Source organism: Coloeus monedula, assembly GCF_965178545.1.
Source record: "Coloeus monedula genome assembly, chromosome: 2".
NCBI classification, from domain to species: Eukaryota; Metazoa; Chordata; class Aves; order Passeriformes; family Corvidae; genus Coloeus; species Coloeus monedula.
In genome coordinates this window covers 63,914,855-63,940,427 of record NC_138782.1, presented here as the reverse complement: position 1 = coordinate 63,940,427, position 25,573 = coordinate 63,914,855, and the positions used below count along the sequence as shown (strand labels likewise).

At 41.3% G+C, this 25,573-nt stretch overlaps 1 protein-coding gene across 2 annotated transcripts in view; it reads left to right on the top strand.

The window, feature by feature from the left end:
* Nucleotides 1–1,025: 1,025 nt before the first annotated feature.
* Nucleotides 1,026–25,573, top strand: part of ENPP1 (ectonucleotide pyrophosphatase/phosphodiesterase 1) — an 89,936-nt gene continuing 65,388 nt past the window's right edge. For both annotated transcript variants that reach the window (XM_082303259.1, XM_082303258.1), the window contains exons 1-5: nucleotides 1,026–1,212; nucleotides 17,009–17,081; nucleotides 18,548–18,664; nucleotides 21,510–21,635; nucleotides 21,805–21,865. In XM_082303259.1, the coding sequence (XP_082159385.1) occupies nucleotides 1,027–1,212; nucleotides 17,009–17,081; nucleotides 18,548–18,664; nucleotides 21,510–21,635; nucleotides 21,805–21,865 (563 nt within the window). In that variant the 5' untranslated portion in view covers nucleotide 1,026. The remainder of the gene's footprint in view (nucleotides 1,213–17,008; nucleotides 17,082–18,547; nucleotides 18,665–21,509; nucleotides 21,636–21,804; nucleotides 21,866–25,573) is intronic.

Genomic DNA, 25,573 nt, shown 5'->3' with positions numbered 1-25,573 from the left:
CTCAAGGCTTAGTGCTGTGACCACTTCCCTGGGGAGCCTGTTCCAGTGCCCAACCACCCTCTGGGTGAAGAACCTTTTCCTAATATCCAACCTAAACCTCCCCTGACACAATTTCAGGCCATTTCCTTGAGTCCTGTCGCTGGTCACCACAGAGCGGAGATCAGTGTCTGCCCCTGCTATTTCCCTCACGAGGAAGTTGTAAACTGGGATGAAGTCTCCCCTCAGCCCCTTCTTCTCCAGGTTGAACAGCCCAAATCACCCCAAAGGAGACTCAGTGTCCCCTGGGCGGACGATGAAGCCGCCAGCTGAGCTGCGCCCCCGGTGTGCAGGCACTCGGTTGGCCTGATGCCCCGCGTGGGGGGTTTCCGTGGGCACCCCGCAGGCACTTATGGACGAGAGGGCAAAACCTCGGGAAGGGGCGAAGAACTGCAGGCAGGGACGGAGGGAAGCACCCTGAGAAGGACACCAGCAGCCGGCAGCGCCCTGGGTGCAAACGCGCACCGGGGGCTGGCTGCGTGCCTGTGGCAGCACCGGGAGCAGGATCGGGACCGGGACCCCCGCCCCCGCGCGCACCTGTGCCACCGCCGCCGGGCGGCTTCGGGGAAAGCCGCGGCACCGCCTCCGCCCGGGGATCGGGCAGCGGAAACTTTCTCCGCGCTCCCTCGTAAACACGGCCCGGCGCCCTCCCCCAGACGCTATTTTGGAGCAGCGCGGTATCCTCCGGCCCCGCACCTCCTCCCTGCCCTGCCCTGCCCGCAGGGATGGGCGCCCGCGGCCCTCCCTCACCTGTAGGGAGGGGTCGGAAAGCGGGGGGCGGCCAGGCCGAGGTGACCGAGCGGGGCGGGCAGACAGGGAAGGCAGGAGAGAAGGAGAGGAACATCCCGCTCCCTCCTCCACGCCGCTGCCGGCGGCGGAGCGGGGGCCGCCGGTGTCCGCGCTGCGGGGCGGGGCGGGGCGGGGCGGGACCGGGCCGCCGGGTTATTAATAGCCGTGTCCGGGCGGGCAGAGGGCAGAGCCGCGGGGACCATGCAGGGCAACGGGCAGCAGGCGGGGAAGGGCCACGAGGACCACCTGGACGGGGTAGGGGCGGCTGATGGTGGGCTGCAGGCTGCGGCTGTGCCCATGCTGCCGGCCATGGAGGTGGCTGAGGAGCCGGAGAAGCCTCCGGGCGGCAAGGGCAAGGATCCCAACACCTACAAAGTGCTGTCCCTGGTAAGGGCAGGGGCGGGGGGGGGGGGGGCTGATCCGGGTGTCACCTCGCTGGCGCGGGAGCGTGGGGAGCGCTGCGGCTGGCGCAGGTGTTTCGCCCGTCCCCAGGCTTCAGAAGACAGGCGAGGAGCCCATGGCAGGACCTTAAAAGCCTCCCGGCGGTGTTGGAAAAGGGAGATCGCCTTTGGCAGCACGGGCTCCTCGGGATGCCCAGGGCAGTAGTGCTGCGGGACGGCTCCGCCTCGGGCAGGAGCGTGGCACTTGCGTGTAGACAGCGACCTGCCTCAAAGAGGGATTCGTAACTCTTGGTCTATTTCACTCTTGACAGTGCTCAGCGTTGAATCTTTGAAAATTTTGTTGTGTCAATGGTTGTCTCGTCTTCCGTCACGTGGTTTTAGCTGTTTGCTGTGGGGGGACACCCGGCAAGACAAAAACCAGGTCAAAATAGGAAAATATGGCTGGAAAAGCTAAAAAGAGTTCAAGAGCCAAAAGGACAGAGGAAGTGTAAAAACCTGCCTCTCTCTGAATTTGAGCTACCGTGGGTTAAAAGTTTGTCTCTAAGTACTGCTGGGAGGCACTTTTGGCCCTTGTTCAGAAGCCCCAGCAGCCAAAGCCATTGTTAGCAGGTAGGTCACTTTCCAGTTTTATCCACGCTAGTGTATTGTAATTATCCTCCCCATAGAGATGTGAAAATAAGACCTTCCAAACTTCCTGGAGTAATCATTACAAGGCTAAAATCATTATCAGGGTGAAGGAATTGTGGTGTTCTTGGAAGGAAGCTTTAGTGGAACTGCAGCAGACTTCACCTTGCATATGCATACCTATGTATGCATAAGTAGTCCTCTTTCAGTACACTGAAGCATAAGGGTCAAGGTGCCTTTCCAAATTTACTGATATCTTTGTAATCTGGTTACTGTTTCAAATGAATCATCCACTCATATCATAGCAACTACAGGTTGGTCATACTTTGACATAGCGGGTGGTAAATTGTTTACAAGGCTTTCACAATGTTATGAGAAAAATGTGAAAATTTATGCCAAGGTCCATGGTAGTTTCCATGCAGAAACTTTTTTTGGCACTTTTTCTGAGGAAATGCCCCTTAAATAAAGGTTGTGGTTTGCAGCTTGTTTCATTTCTTCATTGTTTTCTGGGGAGCTTAAGGTTGTGCCATAAAAGCTGCTGCAGTTGGATGGTGAAAACAGCTCAGCTCTTTTCAGGCTAAGATATTAGATACTGAATAGTGGGAAATAGTGATATCCTATTCAAAACCTAATGTTATTGCCCTGAGCTTTTAAGCAAAATTATTAGAGATACATAGCCACTTGAAGACTGGAGTTAAGCCCAAGTTAGTGTTTGCAGGTACTTACTTTTCTGAATTAAGTTCTTATTTTCCAAACCATAGCTATTCATTGAGAACTGGCAAAAGGTTTATCCTGTGTTGATTAAAGTGTCAGAGTGAAATATGTCATCTATACAGAAATAATTTAAAAACTCTAAGTACTTATGGCCATGCTCTGTTTTTTTTGGGTGACTGCAGACCCTGAGATAATATAGGATATTCAGTGACAATTTAGAAATCTTTCTAAATACTGCAGGTGATAGTGGATTGAGTAAAACAAGAATGTATTTGAGCTGAATATGCTAGAAAGTGTAAGACTGGAGTTGGAAATGCAAGTTTGTTCTTTCTCACAAGCCAATGTATTTATAAAGCACTGACAATATCCCAATGTAAGGAACAAGTGAGTAGACTTACCTGCTTGGTGTTTGGAGTTTTATAGGAATGTGAAACTATCGAAGTGTCTAGATGTAGGTAAACCTCATCTGCCTGCATTTATCCTACTTGTAAGCACAGCTGCTTTATTTATTTATGTAGATTTTAAAAAGTAAGGGCAGAAAAGTAAGTGCTTTCAAGTAAGCTTATGTGGAAATTTTTTAAAAACTCATGAATGCATTTCTGCTGATTAGGGAATACTTTGATCACTCACTTTTCTGGAAAGCACATACTGGTCTGCATTCTCTTCTTCCTTCTCATGTGCCTGCCACTTGCAGATGTCTGTGCAGTTTGTGAACACAACATCAACATTCCCAGCTTTTGTCCACGAGTCAATCTTACCTTATTACAGAGCAGCTGTTGCTGCTGCACAGGGAGGATCCCACAAATGGGAGAGGCCCACAGGCATTTACTAACCCATATGCTTCCCTAAGGACCTAAAGCACACCTTTTCATTTACTGTCTTGCCAGTTTTCTGAGCTCTGACTTCTGTCCCTCAAAGCCCAATGAACTGTCTCTCTGTCTGTAGTCTCTCCAGGCCGTTGTGTGAGTGAGCAGTATGCTGCTGCCCAAGAGCAGCATAACCTTTGCTTATGTTTGAGGTTTTCTATCCCCACTTGCCAGGAACTCTCAGGCATTGCATTTTGGCCTGATTCATTCATTCCATTAAAATAAAATTTTCCATGCCTGAAATGTTGAGAGAAATAAAAGTAATAACTTAAGAGAATGTTTCTTTCCAACAGCTTCAGATGTTGTTTGTCAGAACTGGAAAACTCATTTGAACTGACACTTTTGTTAGAAAAATTCTTAAGGAGTTTTTGTAGCTTGAGAATTCCTAAGTAGAAAAAAATTACCAAAAAATTCCAGGTAAGGTCCAGTCTGAGATGTTGAAAGTGTTTTAGTCTCCTCGTAAGAGTAACTCAAGCATTTCAGAGTGCATAAAGATAATAAACTGTGAACTTCTGAAAAAATTCTGTGGAGTACACTTAATATATTTATAGTCTGTAAGTTGGAGGGTTTTTTTATTTTTTTTGTTAAGTCTGTCCAGTCCTTTTTTGTTTGGCTTTTTTTGAAAGGCATGTCCCAAAAGCTAACCAACTTCCATCTTTGGGCAAGAGATTGAACTGAAAACCTCTTCAGATCTCTTCTAGCCTTATCATATCATAGAATGGTTTGGGTCTGAAGGGATCCTTAAAGAACAGCTAGTTTCAACCCCCCTGTTGTGGTCAGGGTCACCTTTACTAGACCAGGTTGCTCAAAGCCCATCTAATCTGGCCTTGGACACTTGCAGGGATGGGGCATCCACAGATTCTCTGGGCAGTCTGTCTTGCCACCCTCATGATAAAGTATTTCTTCTTAATATCTAATATAAACATACATTCTTTCAGTTTGAAGCCATTTCCCCTTGTCTTATCACTACATGCTCCTGTAACAAGTCCCTCTCCAGCTTTCTTGTAGGTCACTTTAGGTACTGGAAGGCTGCTGTAAGGCCTTCCCAGAGCTTCCTCTTCTTCAGGTTGAGTAGCCCCAACTCTCTCCACCTGTCTTCACTGGGGAGGTGATCTAGCTCTCTAGTTATCTTTGTAGCCCTCCTCTGGACCTGCTTCAAGAAGTCTTAAGAATCCTTCTCATGTTGAGGGCCCCGGAGCTGGATGTAGTTCTCCAGGTGGGGTTTCACAAGGGCAGAGCAGAGGGCTGGAATCTCTTCCCTTGACCTGGTGGTAACACTTGTGTTGATACGGCTCAGGATGCAGTTGGCCTTCTGGGGCGTGAGTGCACATTGATGGCCCATGTCCAGCTTTTCATCTACCAGCACCCCCAAGTCCTTCTCTGCGGGGCTGTTCTTAAGGAGTCCTCCCAGTCTGCACTCACCTCGGGGATTGCCCTTACCCAGGTGTAGAACCTTGCACTTGTTGAACTTCATGAGGTTCTGTCTCGGTTTGAGACAAATTATGAGGAAATGTTCTGAGATGAACGTGTCCTCTAATGGAAGGCAGGTTTTGGCAGCCCCTCCCCCACAAGTTTGGAGGGAATTTCTTGGAGGAAAGTGAAAAAAGACTGTTTATTTAACAAGCAGGGTGCGTGCAGGCAAAGAGGAAAAAAAAAAAAAGAATAATGTTAGATAATAAACCTTCTTGTTGTGGAGAAAGATGGTGGATTTTTTTTTAGAGTCCTGTTTGGCTTCTCCTGAGGTGCTCTGGAGCTAGGGTGCAGCACCCCAGGGCCTCCCCTCTGGGCCACAGCATGGGGCTCCTGGTGATGTTCTGGTGTTTTGGACTGGAGCAAAGCTGAACAGTTCCAGAAGAAGAAGAAGCCACACTCCTGGGAAAAATTTCTTGCCTCATCTAACAGGCTGTCTAAAAGCAGGAAGGTGCTGCCTCGGCTCTGCTGTGGTAAAGATGCAGGGGAGCGTGTGTGAGTCCTTGAACATAAACCATGCTGATGGATTTTCCTGGCTTCTCTCCCCCCCTCTTCTGGACCCAGCTTAAAGCTATGGGATCCATTTCTGGGCAATAAGCAGATGATAGGGGAATGCAGTGTTGTTGTAAAATCACCCCAAGACAGGTTCTCATGGTCCCACTTCTCAAGCTTGTCCAGGTCCCTCTGGATGGCATCTCTTTCTTCTCTTATGTCAACAGCACTGACTCTGCTGTGTGTCATCTGCAGACCAGCTGGGGGTGCTAGGTCATACTGAGCTTCTCATCCACTAATCCACCCCCAAGTCTTTCTCCTCAGGGCTGCCCTCAAACCATTCTCTGCCCTGCCTGTGCTGGTGCTGGGATTGTCATGCAGGACCACACACTTGGCCTTTGGCCACCTCTCAAGCCTGTCCTGGTTGACATCCCTTTTCTTCAGCCTGTTGACTGCACCACACAGCTTGGTGTTGTTGGCAAACTTGCTGAGGGTGCCTTGATCCTGCTGCCTCTGTCACTGACAAAATGTCAAACAGCCCTGAGTAAGCCCACCCCTCACTGGTCTCCACTGGGACATTGAACCCCTGAGCACAGCTCATGACTGACCATCCAGCCAATTCCATGTCCACTGCGTGGTCCCTCTGTCAAATCCATGTCTTTCCAGTGTAGAGACAAGGATGCCATGGGGAAAATGCTTTGCACAAGCCCATGTAGATGATTTCAGTTTCTCTTCCCTCCTCTACCACTTCTGTAATCCCATTTAAGAAGGCCACCAAATTTGTCAGACACAGTTTGCCCTTACTGAAGCCATGTTCACTATCACCTCCTTATTTTCCATGTGCCTTAGCATAGTTTTCAGGAACATCTGCTCAATGATTCTATAAATCTGGTTTCAATTGTCCATTGGTTGCTATGTTAAGCTTTTATGAATCATAAACCCCCATTTATCATAATATAAATGAGACAATCTCTGTCTATGGGAGAGTTTCTGTTGCCAGTTAATATCTGCCATTGCTGCAGTCAGGAGAGAATCTAACTATAGAAAGAACATCTATTGGATGTCAAGATGTTCTATATGAGTCCTGAAAGCTTTTCAACACTTCATTCTAAAATAACCCATAGCTACTGACTTTCTGCTAAGGCAGGGAAAGATGGGTGCCCTACATCAGGATTTTGGAGACAGCTGTAAGTTTGTCCATTTTTTTTGTTTGGTTTCATTTTTTTCTTCCACAGAGATGAAGGTGTGGAAACAACCTTTTCTTATGTCGTTGTCTGGAAGATTGTATTCCTGTGGTTGTTTTCATGCTGATGGTTTTCCTCCTAAATATGTTTGAAGGTGCCCAAACATTGTATAGATTAGTACTTTAAAAAAAAATTAATTATCCATATCTATATTCTTTTTTTTTTTTCCATTAAAAATATGTATTTAATTACCCAAACCTTGTGATTTGGACTGTTGTTATTGAATTCAGCCAACTTCAGTGTGGGTAGTTTTATGGGTATCAGTCAGTTCTTAAGCACTGGATTGAAGGATGCCCTTGTCTGAATTTGGGAGGCCTGGGTGCCATGTTCAGTCTTTAATCTTTTTTTGGCCCCCAGCAAACCATTCAATTTCAGCCTTTTTTGTATTATTTTGTTTTATGTACCTTGTAATTTTTTTCTTTATTATTCAGTAGGGAAAAGTTATCCTTGCTGAAATTACTTGCTCCCATGACAGTGCTGGACTGAGCTTAGATGGGATTTCGGAGGTCCAAGATACACCACACAGCTTAACAGTAATATTAAAGTGACTGATTGTTGGGTGATTTAAATTTTTTTGGCATTAAACAGCCTTTGGTGAAATACGAAGTGAAGAATGATGGTGGCAGGATTGCCATATTTTTAATAGACTTTGAAGCGCTTTCAGTTTAGAAATATTAGAAGAGTTCTTGGCCAATCTCCAGTATGTTAATAATTTGTAGGAAAATCTATTCCAGTGTTGGGAAACAACAATGTTTTACAGCTGTCTTCTGCCAATGTTACAGCTCTTCAGCTTTCATAGTGACTTGGTTTTAAGTCTGAACACATGGTGTTTGACAAAACATTTTTTTTATTGTTCTTGCTCTTGATATTGCTTAAATGCATTAATTAGAATAAAATTGTAACTATACATACAAAAATTAATGACATTGTTATCCAATTTAAGCCATCAAAAGAAAGTTTGGGGTTTGATGAATTATAATGTAATGTTTCTCTTCAGTCAACTCATTTTTCAGAGAAGACTTTGCAAATAATTCTTGTTATACACAGGGAGCTGTAAACCCAAAATTTCTTTATTGTACTTTAAGTGGGGATCTTCATGCTGGATATTGAAGACAAAAATCATAATCTTGCTCTTATACAATAAAAAAAATTAGATATTGTAACTCTGAAGAGTTTCCAGGGTTAATTTGTATTCTTGCTTTATTTACACTTCATAGAGCTAGCTGGCATATCCTATCTTAAAAGTCAGAAGCTGAAATGAAGTAAAAATATTGTCCAAAGAAGCATTTGCAAGAATTGAGTCTTTCCATTTAGTTGGGGGTTTTTAAGTATAGAAAAAAAAAACCCCAAATCAAAACAACAGCAAACACAGACAAACAAAACCCAACACCAACTGAACAACAATGAAACCTAAACAACAACAGAAAAAACCAGCTCCCCAAATTCCCCTTTTACAAAAATCTTCACGAAGGAAGAGTAGAGACGGTCTTTGTTAAAAACAGTACTCAGAACTCCGTTTAAGTTTTGTTGCCCAACTAGGTTGGATTTGGGTACACAGTCAAAGGGGTGATTGTGAATTGGCTAAGCATGTTTCAGCTTGCTTTCAGATGGGTAGTTTAGATATGGCTTTTAGCATCAATAAAACAGCATGGAGTTTAGGCTACCAAATACTCTCTTCTGTAGCTGAATTGGAGGATTTAAGCCATCCAGGAGGTTTCAGTCACCCCTTGGAGTGCAGTGTGTGTGTATGCTTTTGGCTGCCTGGACTCCATCTGGAGTGCAAAGCCTGGATCAGGCTCAAGCATACCCAGCTCTGTGACTTGTGCATCTGTCAGTGCTGCTGGCTGGTTGCTTGCCTGAAAGGAGCCATGTTGGCCTAGGAGTGGGAGTGCAGAATGTCTGCTGATAGATTAGGCTACACTGTGCTTGGATCAGCTCTTTGGTCCATTCAGGCAAAACGAGTGACTGGGGTCGTGACTTGTGTTGTGTGCTCCGACTTACTGCTCCAGAGTTCTGACTTGATCCATGCCTTAAGGTTTCCATTACATTTCTTTAATTTTGCAGTAATATTTGCAGTAAATCTTTGTCTACCTGCCAGGCACCAGGTGAAGGCAGGTCATGCTGAAAGAGAAGGTAAAACTGTATCCAGTCGTGGCAACAAGGCAGGCACGGTCAGTGGCCTCATTGGAAAGGGGCAGTCTCACTGTGTGTGAGCAAGGTGAGCACAGTGGATTAGGGGACACTGGCCAGGTTCAGCCAACAGTATAATTTGCCAGGGGAGTATATAATGGTAAGAGAGGTCCAAGGTAAGGGAAGGCAGGCCAGGCCTGTGAGTTAGGGTCAACAGAATCACTGTCCTGGATGGACTCGACTGCAGTGTGGCTGTACCACATTCCAGACAGGGCACAGAGGCAAGGCTGGCTAAAACAAGGGGAGAGTGACTCTTCAGAGGCTTTCTCTAGCTTTTTATTGAAAAGTCATCTTCAAGCCTGGTTGAGATATCCCAAATAGTGCTATTAGTAACTGAACCAATACCAGAGAACTGGCCCCAAGCACAGGCAGCCAAACTCCTGGGAGGAGGGAGGGTGCTGTTGTTCTGAACACCTTCATATAGTTCTGCAAGACTCTTGGATACTAAAATAATAAATAGCACATTAACAGTTTAAGCTGATAGGCTTTCTGTAGTAATAATTTTATCTTAAATTCAGAACAACTTAGCACTGTGCTAAAACTTAAATTTCAGGCAAGGCTAAAGATACAAAAACTATGCAAGGCTTCCTTCCAACTCCTGCTCTTCAAAAATTTTCCTTTGCATTCTTTTACTGTTATCACTGGAATTACACAGAGTGAATTGTTCTGATTTGACTTGCAGTGGAAGCTATGTTATTGTTGCTTCTGGCTGAAAGGAGGAGCAGAGTAAATAAAGGCTTTGAATACATGAAAGGTATGAAGAGTTTCTCACCTTGAAGCTGATAGTAGAAATGAATATATTGGCAAGTATCACCATGACCATATGCTATGCTAGAATTTGTCAGTGTGCTGCATCATGACAGTGTCCCATTTGAATGAAACAGTAGTGGATGTGATTTTAAGAAAAGGTATTTTATAATGCTCCATATTGGAATGATATTTTTACATTGTTTTGATATATGTCCTGACTTCTTTTTAAAAAAACACTTTCTGCACTGAAAGGCAAAAAGTACTTTTCTGCACAGGTGTTGCACAAGTCACCTGTATAAAAAGTTTCCTTTAAGTGTGTTCATAAGGCAGCAGTGGATTTTATTGTAAATGGGATGTGGTGGAGGACAAAGAAAAGTAGTATAAGTGAGGACTTTCTGCAAATGAAACATTGTTTAATTGTTTGACACTGAATAAGTTAGCTAAGGAGAAAAGGGAAGTAATAAGAAAAGATGAAGTATTTGCATTTCTGAAGAAACTGAGTGAGCATAGCCTTGTCCCAATTCTGCTGTGTAATGGCATATAGTCAAATCAACCTATATATATGCTTTCTAATTTGGTAGTATGTGGGTACAAGTTTGTGTTAAACGTTGGTTGTTTTTATTCCTAGAATAACAAAAGGTATAGTGTTGTTATAGCTGTTTCAACAAAATCAATATTCCACCCTGGCCATGTATATTTCATTTTGCTGTTTAACTTTGGTAAGTGGGCCAGTTCTTGAATCTTCTGGCTCAAATATGTTTCCATGTTGTGAGGCATCAAAATTTGATAGTCTGCCTTTTGTTTTTTGAGGGGCTATAATCAAATGATGCAGAGGTAAATAATAACCTCTTTATCAGTCCTGGTCTTTGTTTTGGCAAAATGGCCAAAGGATTCAGGGCTGAAGATGTGTCTATGCTAGATATCAGTGTACTTAGTAAAGACCTATAATGAATAACTGAAACAGTTGGACTTGATCTTAAATGTCTTTTCCAACCTAAATGATTCTATGAAACCTTATTTGTCCTATCTTCTTCTCATACTGCTTGTGGTTCTGCAATTTTTTGACAATCGTTATAATCTTAGTGTTTTACAGGATTTCTCCACTTATTCTTTAAGGTTAATTTGTCTTCCTGTGGAAGCTAATATTGCTGTTACGATGGCAAGTAATAGTATCTGCCATAAGAAAAATGGATGTGAATATAGGTTTACTTGGCATATTTGGTGGTATAATCAGTGCCCTGTAGAAGCAGCCCCCTCTCTACACTGTTCTTGTCACAACTCTCATGACAGTAATCTAAATTGGAATAAAGCTTTAGCTTTAGTCTTGAAAAGGGACTTTTGGAGTAGGAAGGGCATGAAGATGGCCCAAGACCATATTTTCAGATTCAGTTTTGCTTTTATTTATGAGTCAAGTGCAACTTGTTTGGAAAACAATTTTTAGTTGGCATAATTACTGACAGTTTCTTTCCTTTCTATGCAGTTGTACATTCATATGCGCTTGCCATTGAAGCAGTGGTCTTTGTTCTGTTCTTAGTCGGCTGCATTGAATAAAAGAATTGTATTTGAAAGTACAGTATTTACTTTTTTTCTCATAATATGAGTTTTCAGTCCTGTTTATCTTTAGGTCTTTACAAAAATCTACTTGCTAATTAAATAGCAGAGTCAGCTGCCATCTGCTTTCTGGGAATTTAACTAGAAGTTTTATTTCCCCTTCTTTTTGGCTAGCATGTTGTCACACGTTAATGTCTTTCTAAATTCTCCTATGGTGTAAAGTGCAGTGAAAAACATAACAGCTGGGGTGAAGCTTTGATAACAACAGCTCAAGTTCTAATGACTTTCAGGAGGATATGTACCTATATAGTTGGGCAAGCAACAAACAAGAAAAAATATTTTAGATTCCAGCTGACTAGCTGACAGATGCTAACTCTTTTGTCTTTTGGTATCTTTTTGTTAAAAACCAGATGTTTGAATAATTTTGGAAGGTATTTAGAGAGCTATAGTATGATGATTTCTTCTGCTGATAAATCTCTGCTGAGTGACGAGTTTTCACTCTTTGGTGAGCTCTGTGAAGGCTTTTAATAATACCTGACAGTGGCTCAATCTACCTTTAAAACATTCTTGTCCTTTGAATGGCCTTAGGTTACAATAGTACATAACAGTCTTGAGAACATTCAATAGATAGAATGAGAGCAGAGCATCTGTGTGCTGCTTTGAGAAGAAAAACAATAATGCCTATGCATTTTTATAGTAAATCTTCTCAGCTCTGAAAAGTTTTGGGTGTTATCTCCAGCATTTTCATCCACTGACTTCAGAATTATTTAGTCACCTCCAGTGTTTTACAACAGCCAGGACCTGAGAGCCTCAGCGAGTCTCCTCCTGCTGGCCTCTGAGTGGAATGTAGATCAACAGAAGCAAGTCTTTGAAGACTGTAAAAATATTTACAAATATGGAAAGAAGAGATGACTGGTGCAAGAAGGAAGTGGTGCGCTTGATTTTTTTTTTTTTTTTAATTTTTTTATTTTTTTTTTTAGGTGATTTACTTAAGTGTTACTTAAGTGTTACTTAAGTAGCTGTGCTAGTGTGAGTGAAGTATCTACCGCCTTTCAGTTTATTGAACTTTAAGTATCCCCTGCTTTTGAATAAAACTGAGCTGTTGGCAAGGGGATTATGCTGCTTTTAAAATAATTTTTACAAGCATGCCCCTGGCAAGTGTAGATAAGTGTGTTTTTTTTTTTTTTTTCTTTATACAGTATGCGGTCTGCATTTTTAACAGTGCCCTTTTAGAGACAGAAGGTGACACTGTTCTTGCTTGAAATCGATTATTTATTATTGTGTTCTTTATACTTTTGCAGGTGAAATTCTTTCTCAAAGATATTTCAGTGTTAAAGTCCAGGTCATTAGTCATCTATTCTAGGTGCACAAAACAGCAAAAACATCGCATGCCTTTCACAGATCCCAGTGGTTTTGGAAAATTCCATGGGTTTTCTTAATACTGGCATTACAGACCCAGTCTAGACATTGTCCCTTCATGGATAAATGTGACACAACTGTGAGAACCAATCGTGGAGATTAGAATGGAAAACCATTATTTTGCATGGTTTCCTTGATGATTGTGTAGTTGTCAATGGATATGTCTTCAGCCCTGGACAAGTGACAAGTTTTGTTGGCCATGGAATACCAGGGACGAAGGAAGGGAGATGAAAAGCAACTGGGTACATGGCAGGCAAAGAGTGAGGGAGATCAACACAGAAAGCAACATAATTCAGAAAAATTATTCATTAAAAGGTGTATCAATGCCTTCTTTGCCAAGGCAAATACAGAATAGAGGAGGGGAGTGGGAGAGGCAGACTGAGCTAGAGAAGAGTGAAGACAAAAGGACCATAGTATTAACTGTGTAAAGGAGGACTAAAATATGATAGGAAAGGTGGCAGTGGCTAAGGCCAGTGAGAGATTTCTTTGTGTTTCAGTGAGACCTGCACAGCTGAGGAGTCTCTCTGGAATCTGATGTGTGCACCTGCATGCTTGCTGACTCTGGCCCTTCCACCGGCTCCCCAAAATCACTGCTGAGAAATTCTCTTCAGCTGCAGTTCTAGAGATGAGTGACGGAAATGATTCTCTTCTCTAACCATGCTATCATATTTCCATCTACCCAGCTCAAAATAAAAGGCTTTTGAAATAAAAGGCTTTTGAAATAAAAGGCTTTTGAAATGTTCTCAGGATTGCAGTTCTCCAGACGTTCAACCACCTATTCCCAACCATTATAACTGTTTACAAAGCAAAGCTTTTATTGCTTCCTCCCACGTAAAGGAAGCAGTGATGGGACAGAGATTCATCCCTAGATGACAATGTTTTTGTGATTCCAAAACAAACTTTCTAAAAATTATTTTTAAACTGAAAAAGGACACTTTCTTCTCTGCAGTTGTTACTGTGTTGTTTTAAAAAACTTTTCTCAGATACCATATTTGAACCGAATCTGACAGTTTGTGCCAGCAACCTCATAAGATATAGATGATAAAAGTTAAATTTTCTACTTTTGTATATTACAAGGCCAGGTTCTTTAATGTTACTTGTCTTCCTACTGAGTGTTGGATTCCCATATTCTTTCTTAATTGCACCTTTTTCTCAGTTCTTGCTCTCTCTTTTGAGTGGAAGTATATGGGTGAGAGAGAACAGGTAAGATTTCTTCCTATTTAAAAAGGAAGATTAAACCTTCAAGGCAGGTGTTATGTTGACAGTGTAGTAGCAGTTAGAGATTTGAGTTTGGTGCTTGCTGCAGGGTGCTAAACAAGGTGCTTGTTAGTAAACAAGAATGCATGCAGCTACTTGTCTTTCTTGGTATTAAAAAAAATACAATCTTTATGCAGCAGACTGCAGCATCCCAAACCTGAGCTACCTGTATGTAAAACAGGTCAGGTAATATTAGTAACCTATTGCTGCAGTGAGGTTTCTTATAGAATCACAGAATGGTTTGGGTTGGAAGGGACCTTAAAGATCATCTAGTTCCAACCTCCCTGCCATAGACAGGGACACCTTCCACTAGGTTGCTCAAAGCCCTGTCCAGCTTGGCCTGGAACACTTCCAAGGATGGGCATCCACAACTTCTCTGGGCAGCATAGATACATTGCAATATAGAAAGAAGCAAAGTAAACTAGTTCATCTTTAGGGTGCAGCAGTGAGATGCAATGAGTATCTGAATCTTTAAAAATAATTTGAATATTCATCATCTTCAGAGTTGATAATCTTAGGGCCTTTCCACTGACAATAGGTCAGCTACTGGTGTAGCACCTCTCGCTGTGCCTAGGAGGGACTACTGCTGCTGCTGGCCAGCATTAGCTGCTCCTTATTGTTCCAGTAGAACATTTTGCCATTTGTGTGGATAATATCCATGTGACTGAAGTCATTCAGGCTCAAGATAAAGCTTCAATTCAAAGCCTTAAACACTAAGCTGCAATTGCATGGGGTTCCACTGGGTTAGATTTGGCTGTTCCAAACATTGTCAAATGCTTTATGTGTAAACTTACTGTTTTTGTAAAACTTCTTTATTAAGTGTGAAAGAAAGAAAGAAAGAAGAAAACGAAAAGGAAGGGGAAGCCTCAGTGTTTTGCAGTAAAGTATTTTTAAGACAAATTTAAGCTAGTGGGACCAAGGCTAAGAAAACAAAGGCTTTAATGTAGTGAGTCGAGAGTTTTAAGATCTTCATTTATTATTTCATTTTGTAGTGTTTTGTACCCAAAAGAGCACTCATGTGCCTCAGTGAACATAATCCTTTTGTTTTTGATTATTGGAATTACATTCATAGAAGCGTAAAACTGACAGCCTGGAATACAATACAAAACTGTGATTTTTTGTTACATTTGGTGCCAAAATCACAGGAATTATTTGTGAAAACTTTAGTGAAGTTTTACCAGTTTTATGTTGAGGAGTGTTATAATGCTGTGGCTTTGGAGTGGGTTTTATGTAGATTTTATTTTTGCATTAATTTGGTGTCTTGATTAAATTCCTGCATTACCTATACTCAAGCTCCATAAGGGAATATTAATAGTCCATTTAGTGGCACTGCAATATGTTTTCTGTACAAGGATGCCTTAGGTGGCATAAATCCCATAGGTCATGTAGCTATTAGAAGATGTGGGAATAAAGCTGTTACAGATAGAGTAGCTAAGGGCTTTGCTTATTTTAAAGCATGTTTGTGTTTACATCCCAGAGGACATTCTACTCCTTGATCTTAGTAGCAGAGCCTGGTGGGAGCAGAGAAGCAGTGTATCTTCACCCAGAAATAAAATGTTCTCAACCTGGCTTTTAAAAAATAAATGAATTAATTTGTAATTTAAGAATAATAATAACAACAGTAATAACAATGTTAAAAGGACAATAACAGGTTTCACCCTCTCCACTGATTTTTCTGGGCTTTGACATCTTGCATTTGAAGTATCACCTACCTACCTGTGCACCTGCTCTTATCTAGATGATATTTTATATGGGGGATTTCAAAGGTCCAGAACAATTTACATTGAAGATAAGATTGTTGATACTGATGTAACAGAAAGTGTTGATGCTGCATGTGTTAATATTCTGATTTAAAAACAAACAAGCAAAAATAGGACTACAAAGCTCTGTACTTAAATTCAGAGTAATATCTGAATTCCAATGCTACGTATTCCAGAAATTGCTTTCTCACTGTCTTTATTAACTGCTTAGTGAACAAAATTGCATAGTAAACTGTAGAGTTGTTAAAAAAAACACAAATAGTTTTTAGTTACTGAAGTGCTCACAGTCTTTAAAAAGAATATATTTGAGAAATAATTAGGTGCTTTTTAAAATGGAAGGAATTTTTGCCACATCACAATATGATTCAGGTGTCCTACTCAAGGCTGACTCAGCAGATTTTGCTGATGGGAAAGGAGAAAAAAAAGGTAGAGAATTGTGTAGCCACGTATGTGAAGTTATTGAAGTATTGCTTCAATGCAATTTCTCCTCAGAAAACAGTGACTGGACAGGTAGTATGTACATATTTTCCCTACCCAGAGCTCCCCAAATTCTTTTGTATAAGACAATCTGAATTACTGCAGTATCTTCTGTTTCAGGACTTCTGGCAAAGTACTTTATTACATTCTACACTTAAATAGAATGGCTGTTGTAACTGCATTGTTGGCTTCTCTTTAATTACTGTATATGCACTGATACTATGTATACTTTTTCTAAAGAGTTTATGGACCAAATTCAATACTTAATGAGGTTAAAAGAAATCTGTGCCTGTATTTGGGTAGGCATTAAATCTTGCCCTAAAATGCTGGGCAAGGAAAATATACTACTTGTTCGATAACTTCAGTGCATCCAGAATCCAAAAGGAACACAGCCATAGTTTCTGGTCAGTGCAAGACATTGTGGCCAGCCTTAATGTGACATCCCACAGTTGCTTACCATGGTGTGGACCCAGATCTAGTATGAACTGGATCCTAGGAAGTGGGAAAGGGTTTTCCTGCCTGAGAAAATTATAGGTATCACTTAAGGGCTTTGCCTTCTGTTTGTAGTCTGTGGTTAATGGCAAAACTTCGTTTCACCTTCTTAGAACAACGTAAGAGGAAGGAAAGAGTGGAATAAAAATGTTTCTATAAAATATGTAAGAAATAGAAATATATCATCATGAAAGAATGATATAAAAGAAATCAAGAAAGACATGATGATATGTCTATGCTAAATGACTTGAGAAGAAATTATATGCGTAGGCCCAGTTGTCACAAGCATGTTCATACACTAGTAATTAATTGCAAGCAACATAACTACTTGTGGAAGTGAGAACAGTGAAATCAGCCTCTTAATCAGCATGTTTATGAATTTCAGTACAATCGTATAGCATTATAGAGAAAAAGAATGCTTTCAAAACCATTCAGTGGTAATTTAACAGTATTTTCTTTTCCTTCCTGTCCCACAGGTACTCTGTGTCTGCATGTTAACAACAATCCTAGGATGTATATTTGGCCTGAAGCCTAGCTGTTCAAAAGATGGTAAATAGTATGTCTTTTATTTAGTAATATTACTGAGCAATTCCTTTTTTTTTTTTTCTTTTAGTGCATTAAGTTTCATATTATCACAAAGCCACCCTCCTTGCTGCAGGAAGAGGATTGCATGCACTGCTTGAAGCAATATCAGTAAGAGGGGAATAAAAATACCAGAAAATAAACCTCAGGTGTACTCAATTCTTGTGTGTACTCATTTGAGAGGTAGAGATCCTGGTACTCAGTGTCTGGTCTGGCAGCTTCCGTGTATCCCAACTTTCACTGTGGTGATGTCACATGGCTGGCTTTTCTCAGTTCACCATTAAAAAAAAAAAACAAAACAAAACAACAAAACGCAACAACTTCTATTTCATGTTGTCCTGGAACATTTGTTTTTCATCTTTTCCAGTCAATTATGGATGAAAAAAAAGTTATTTTTTTACTGGTTAGAATTGTAGCCTGAAAACATTCCTTGTGGAATTCCTCTGTCTATTTGCTGTTCTGAAAAATATGTGGTTTTTTCAATGGTGAAGTTTCTTCAGGTAGAAGGTTACGAAAGATTCTTTTTTTTTTTAAGAAATTAGGCTTCATGTTGGGAACAACTATGAAGAATAATTTCAAAGTTGAACAAACAATGACTTTTAACAGAAGTTCAGTTTATAAAACTTCTATTATAATATATATAGGTTTCTTCTCATTTTATTACAGCTTTGCAGTATTGGTTCATTATTATCTCATTTTCCTCATATCACACACCTCAAGATTCTTCGGAAGAGGAGCCAAATGATGGAGGATTTACCTCACTCCCTTCTGGTGATTGCTCAGGATTAGACAGTGTGACAAAATTCTTAAGTTTTGTTAATCCTTCACATCACCAGTTTCTGGTTGGTTGGGTTTTTTTTGGTGGTTGTTTTTTGATTTGTTTTTGTTGTTTTTTTGGGGTGGGGGTGGGGAGTATTCCCCTGCCCTCAGCAACCCCAGTCTAATAGAAGAATGCTATGTCTTTTTTTCTTTTTTTCATATTAAAATTGAGCAAAAAATAAGCCAGTGAGCAGTATACTCAAGTTTGTATCTCTTGTGTCTGCTTTGGAACACCCCACTTTTTGTCTTGAGATATTACATATTCTGAGTGACTGTACTCACATCTTCCTGTGACACAGAAAGGCAAGGACAATCACAACTAGAATTGTAGACTTTTATTTAATTTGTTTCTGCCAGTACAGAAACACCATGTTCCTCCTAAAACAGAACAGAACTCTTTGTTCAATATGATGAAAAAATATTTTTGTTCAGTAAGAAGAAATAAGCATTTGGTTGGAACAAGACTTTCCTTTGGCTGTCACTGTTTTTGCAGCCATGCTGTAAGTTGTGGAATGGCCACGTGTGTCATTTCACATGCTGACTGTACTAGCTTCTTTTGCATGTTGACTGATTTGGGCTCAGCCACTGACATCTAACACTATCCAATATTACAGTGAAAACCTGCAAAGGTCGTTGCTTTGAAAGGACCTTTGGAAGCTGCCGTTGTGATAAAGATTGTGTCAAGCTTGGAAACTGCTGCTTAGATTACCAGGAAACATGTATACAACCAGGTAAGGATGGAAAAAAGCTGAGGGAGCAATCTCTCCTGTTCTTTGACAAGGGACAGCTCAGCATATGTGAGTACTGTTGTGGTCAGGACTTACTTCAGACGGGCTGTGAGAATAAAGTGGGGCTACTGAACAGCAGAGTGGTTCTGATGCCACTCATCTCCCCCTTTTTGTGCTCTCTGTGTTGCATTCCTGGGTGGAGTTGCAGTGGTGATGGTGGTACTGGGGACTCCTGTGGAAACATCAGGGCTCTGGTACAGCTGCTGTTTCACATAAACAAAGCTTGGGTTTCACCCAGCTGGACTACTTAGGAGCTGACATAGCCAGTAGGCTGGCTTTCCCTGAGGAGAGACACTGCAGCAGACTGTGCTGCTGCCCTCCCCCTTGGAAGGAGGAGGAACAACAACAAATGGAGGTCTTAGCCAGCTGTTTGTTCTCTGGTGGTGAGACAACAGTGATCTGCATTGTTCCTGGCATCAGGGATAACTCCTACATCCTTGGGCAAGCCTGGAATAGAAGTGCATTCTGCATATTGCATTTGTCTACCATTGCCTGAGTGAAAAGGGGGAAGGACAGAGCATCTCTGTGAAAGCTGCCATCTCTCCTTACCCAGCTGCTCAGGTCCTCTGCCTTGTAACTCCCCAGCCTGAGTGTGAAGCAAGGATCATGAGCACGAATCAAGGCAGGACAACAAAACAGATTGCACTGGTGAAGGATTGCGAAATGAGAAGCAGCTGCCATAAGTTGCCAGAAGGCAAAGGTCAGATAGGCAAATGTGTGAAAAATGTGTTGGAGAAATCTCACAGGGAAAGGTGTTAGTGTGGGTAGAACACCAAGGACAGAACTCGACTATTTTATCTACTTTGGTTTTGCCTTAATGCTTCAAATGCAGCATTCCTTTCAGATAACATTTTTTCTTCTCACTGCTCTTTAAATGCATTTGATTAATGTCTGGGTGAGGCCACATTGATACATTTAAAATTCCAATGTAGACTTTGAAAACCAAAAAAATTAAACTGAGCTCAGATCCCTGCTTCAATTGACTGCTGTTGAAAGGTCAGGTTACACATATATAGTTGATATATCCAGGTACATAGTCACATGGGTTTTACTCTGTTTTATTACATCACTCCCCCTGTGGATAAAGATTTTTTAAAAACAAACTGGAGAGTCTGTCTTAGCACTAAGAATGCAAATGAATTGATTGATGGTGTTTGGTTTTTATTTTTTAATCAGCCTTAACATCAGTGGAGAATCAAATAGCATCATGTAACTAGAACCATAATAGATTCTTCTCTCTCTCATGGAAGTAAAGATCTATTTGATATTAATGGAATTACTGAAATACAGTAATCTGAAAGTGAGTTTAACTTCCTGGCAATGCTTTTAAGGATTTCTAATTGCTGGTCATGTATGAAAATCATTGAGTGTTCTCTGTTCAAACATTTAGATTTGGCTTCCATGTTAAGATCTTCACTTAAGTGTTCACTCAACTGGTAAATTCACTCGTGTTTGTCCTCATTGAATGTAAAGGATTTATTTGTGCTTATGACTGATAACAAAATCACAGAATTACAGAATATGCTGAGTTGGAAGGGACCCATCAGCATCATAAAGTCCAGCTCCTGGCCCTGCACAGGACACCCCAAGAGTCACACCATGTGCCTGAGAGTGTTGTCCAAATGCTTTTTGAACTTGGTCACCACTTCCCCGGAGAGCCTTTTCCAGTGCCCAGCCAGCTTCTGGGTGAGAAGTCTTTTCCTGATACCTAACCTAAAATTCACCTGACTCAGCTTCATGCTCTTTCCTTGAGCCCTGTCACTGTTCATGAGAGTGAAGAGATTGGTACCTGCCTCTCTCCTTCCCCTTGTGAGGATGTTGAAGACTATAATGGGACTTTATCTCAGTCTCCTCTTCTCCAGGCTGAGCAGACCAAGTGACCTCAGCTGCTCCTCATACACTTTCCCCTCCAGACCTTTCACCATCCTCATGGCCCTCCTTTGGACACTCTCTAGTAGTTTAATGTCTTTCTGACATTGTGGCACCCAAAACTGCCCCCAGCACTCGAGGTGAGGCTGCCCCAGTGCAGAGCAGAGTGGGACAATCCCCTCCCTTGCCCAGTTGGCGATGCTGTGCCTGATGCTCCCCAGGACAGGGCTGGCCCTCCTGGCTGCCAGGGCACTGCTGGCTCATGTTTAACCAGAACATCCAGGTCTTCAGATGATACAATGTAATGGAATATGCCATTCATAGAAACCAATGTTCTCTAATAAAGTCAGCAGTGGAGCTGAAGTCAGTAGGCCTTCCTGTGAGCTGAAGTATAAAGTCTTAAATAGTGGTAGTGATGCCTGTGCTTAAGAGGTGCTGAATGAGGCTGGAGTGTCTGATGATGACTGGTAAAATATATTGTGACTTCAAATGCAAGTCAGAATAAGTTAGTGCTGCTCAGTGTTTTCTAGGCATTCCAAATTCAGACTCAATTTGGTTTTTTTTTTCCTGGGGGAGTTTTTTGGAAACTTTTATATAGTATGATCTTACTAGATTAAACCCACATAAATTACCATATTTCAGGAGATCTTTAAAAAGGATTCTTTCTGATCTGTGATATTTATACCCATATGCTGCATAGTTGTATTCAGATGACTATGCTCTTGGATACCTAGTCATGGGTATGTGCCGAAGTTTGCGATGCTATGCGTGTATGAGATAACTCATCATCTCTATTACACATGAGGACTATTCCTCAGTGAGTAGAGATTTGAGACTGAACTTAACACTTGGTTTATTAGTTCTGGACTTACAGTAGTATTAATCATTGTGCTGTCCTTCTCTCTCACCCATTTTTTAGCCCACATATGGACCTGCAATAAATTCAGGTGTGGAGAAAAGAGGCGACCAGAATATCGTTGTTCCTGTTCAGATGATTGTGTGGAAAGCAAAGATTGCTGTGTCAATTATCAAGCTGTTTGTAAAGGTAAATATTATCAACAAATTACTACCATCTTTCATATGTACCCATAGTTGTATAAAAGGAGCAAGAACATAATATGACTTTAAAAGCATCCGGTAAAATGAAAAAAACCTTGCATGTGTCAGTAAGAATGTACTGTCTTAAACAAATGAGTGCAATTTATTTTTTTAAGGAGAGGCAAGCTGGGTTGAAGAAGAGTGTGAGGACATTACTGAACCTCAGTGTCCAAAAGGGTGAGGAAATTGTATATTTGCATAGCTCTGCTCTTTGCTTGCATTTCATTTTTGAGATTGTTTTCCCTGCTGTGTCTTCCTGGGACCTGCTTTACACAGTAAAAGTAGCTCCAGACAGAGAGGAACACCTGTTCAGCCAGCATTTGGTGGTGCTTACTAACAGATCAGGTTGCTCTATCCCAGCACTTGCTTGACTTGCAGACATGCCTCTTCCTCAACCCTGCTGTGTCTCACAGACGTGTGTGCCCTGGGCACCTCTGCCTGGTTGCCAGCTGTATTATTGACCTACATGTGCTACAATACCCACCATCCCAAATATTTTGGGACCCATCCAGCAATCTTAGACTCCTAAGATTGCCTCCCTCCTTTGTCACTTTAAAAGACCTTTCCAATAATGTGCATTTTCCAGCCTCAAAACTGCAAAATATGGGCAGATTGCTGTTCCAGCTCCACCAGCAGTAGGACAACACTGTTTGCAAGCTGTCTGAATTACTTTCTTTAAAAGGTGTAAAGTGCCATGGGATCCTTGTATTCTCTGGCTCAGCTCCACATTGGGCCTGTTCCTGCAAGTTATGTATACACTGTGAGGAATGACTCATGTGGTTTATGGCATCAGCACTCAGGCTTGAATAGTACAGCAAAGCTCCCAGCCAGGAAAAAAAGCCTGTATTTCTTGAACTGTTTTTCCTGTGGGATCTTCAAATTAACTTCATAGCTGAAGTTGACTATAAACTATGATTGTATATCTAAGCTATCAATAGAAGTGACTTAAATTCTTGATTGAAATATGTTCCACTAGTAAATACTTGCTAGATATGTTATGGGATAAGTTGAATTCAATTATGTTCTTGTCTGACAAGTATCAAAAAAATCAGACCTATTTTATTTCGGTTTTGAAATTATAGTGCGATGGGATATTTCTAGTAAAGTAAAACCATTTTATTTTGTTCTTATGTCATTACTTTTTTGAATAAAGATATTTAAATCATGCTATATTTATTCATTAGAGTTATAATAATGTCAAACAAAATACATAGCTTTTTGGAATATTTCATACCAACTGAGTACCCTTCATTCTGGTTCAGAGCACTAACAGATGCTGACGTGTCAGAACCTTCTTCAGGACAGAAACAGAAGCTTCTGTCCAGCTTGTAGTCCAAGTCCCCAGTAATCCCCTATGGAGGAAGGTGATAGCCAGGATGTTCTTGAAGTTTTTCTCATTAACTTTTGTTCTGAGTTCAGGAGCCATTTGGGACTTTGTGCTGGGAACTGAGTTTAGGATGCTGATTTCCCTAATGCAAGGTTAGGAGGCGTTGCCCCCAAGAGGTTGGTAAACAGACAAGTCTTGCGCAGATCCACAGTCAAAGTTATTGACACAAATGCCGTAGGGCAACTCCTGTTGGTTAACTTGTTTTCAGGGTTTTTTGTTTGTTTTTTCTGTTCAGCTCATGAAAGGGATACATAGTTACTCTTCTAAAATTCTTTTTAATCCTGGTAAACCCCAAAATGTTGCAATAAAACCCAGCCCAGGAAAGGGTGATATGTGGTCAAAGTTGAATCAAGCAGTGTTGACTGAAGTCTCATCTCAGACTGTTAGCACACAAGCCTCTCCCGAAAGTCACAACTCTGTAAACAATCCACTTCTTCCTATGCTGTGTGGTAGGCAGGAGTGCAGGTGACTTTAGTTGCAGTACTCATTTTGAGACTTCAGGATAACAGGTATTTTGTGGGTTCAGGTTGCTGGTTTTATTCTGTTTTAATTTTAGCTGTGTTTTAGCTGTTCCTGTGGTGCAGAATAGACAAAAGACTACTCAGCATTCGATGAGGTGCTTAATGTGAGAAATCCCACTGATTTCAATGAGACTGATCAACTGCTTAAAATTAAGTACACACCTAAGTCTTTCCAAAACTGGGTTTTATGTTGCTTAATAGGGTTATAAAGTTAATAGGCTGTAAGATCTGAGGAGTGATCTAGTCTTCCTGCTGCTCTAGGAGTGAAATAATACTCAGACAATTCAAACCTACTCAAGCAGTTTATCCTAGTACTTACATAGATGGCTTTACTGATGTCTTTTTGTCCTCATGTCTTTTTCTGTACTTCAGGCCTATTACTACTTGTTCTATCTTCATTGAGCTGGAAGAGCATCTGATTCCTTTCCTCTTTGCTGATCTCTCTGAGTACCTGGAGGTTGCTCTTATGCCTTCTGTTGAGGCTTTCTGTACATTTAGTGGGACAGAAAGCTGTTCATCTGTGCTTTATGGCTGTATATAGGCAGTAGTGTATGAATGTGTGTGGGATAGGAAGTTTTCTGTGTACTTCGTTAAGCTTTGCAAGGGAACTTTCTTTTCCTTCTATTTTGTTTTCTTTTTCTTTCTTTTAATTATGGTCTAACCTGGCTGCAGTGAGGTAGGTCAACTTGGCAATGTGTTCCATGGTTCTGAGCTCTTGATCATCCAGACTGTGAACCTGCTAGACCACAGCAAGCCTGTGTTGTCTGCATAATGTTTCCATAGAAGCCGGTTTATAGGAGAGGATAATTGCTACTGCATTTCCTTCAGTTTGGAGTCAGGATGTGACTGTGGCACACCTATTTATCCAAGAGCTGTGAAACACGCTCATCTTACTGTTTGGACGCAGCTAGCATGAATCACTGGCAGGACCAAAACTTGAGCCTCCCAGGCTTGGTTGCTCATGACAGCCCATTTCTGAAGTAGCAAGTGCAGTCTTGGCTACTGGCAGGAGAAATGCATGGAAGTGGCGGATATACCTCAGAATGGAGCTTGGGTCAGTTTGCTTGGGGAATTTACTGGAGCTGCTCCAAAGGGAGTGCAGTTTAACATGGTCTGTCACACTTTGCTTCCCTGAGCACCAGGGCAGATCACTAAATAAATGAGTTTTGGCATGTGTAGAGTATACAAAAAGTGAAATGGCCAGTTGCCCTCATTGTGGCAATGGCCTATTTTGCCAAGTTTAATTTTACATGTGCAAAGGGGTCAGTAGCTAGATTTGCAGACAACCAAAGCATGTATTTAACAGTTGGTTTACTTGTAAATGCCAAACCAGAAACAGCTGCGTAAAGTCCCTTTCTAAGTGGTTGTTTTAAGTTTGGTGGGGTTTTCTGGTTTTGGTTTGGATTTTTTTCTTTTTTAGGTTAGACTTGTTGGTAAGTAATATTGAACAGCCTTTGCCTCAAGGTTCATATTTCATTGCACAGAACTTTGCAGTGAAGATTTTTAGACCTCTACATTGAAGTGAATCAATTTATTGAGCAGGAAGGGGCATGGAGAAGGTATTTTCAAAACTTGCAGAGATCAGAATCTGTGGTGCAAAAAAATACTTGTAATATGGGTGAAGGTAGTGCATAAAGTTTCCTTACTCTGTTCTGCCCAAGGGCTTTAGTTTTGACCTGAAAATCATTAATTTCTTGTTCCCACTTGTGCCATATGAATTAAAAAGCAGGCTACAAAAATACATCTTAGAGATGCATTTAAAAGTCTTATTCTATCTGAGGTGTAGGGTAGGCTATGTAACAGTTCTGACTAATGAAATCCTTTTGGCTGAACAGTTGTCCAAATTGTTGATTGAAATTTTCTTAGGATAGACATGTTTTGGTTGCCTGATTATTCTTTAGTTTGTTTGACTGACACACAGCTTATAAATGTTTCATTTGTAAATGACTGTTTGGATTTTTTTGTGGGGTACATCAC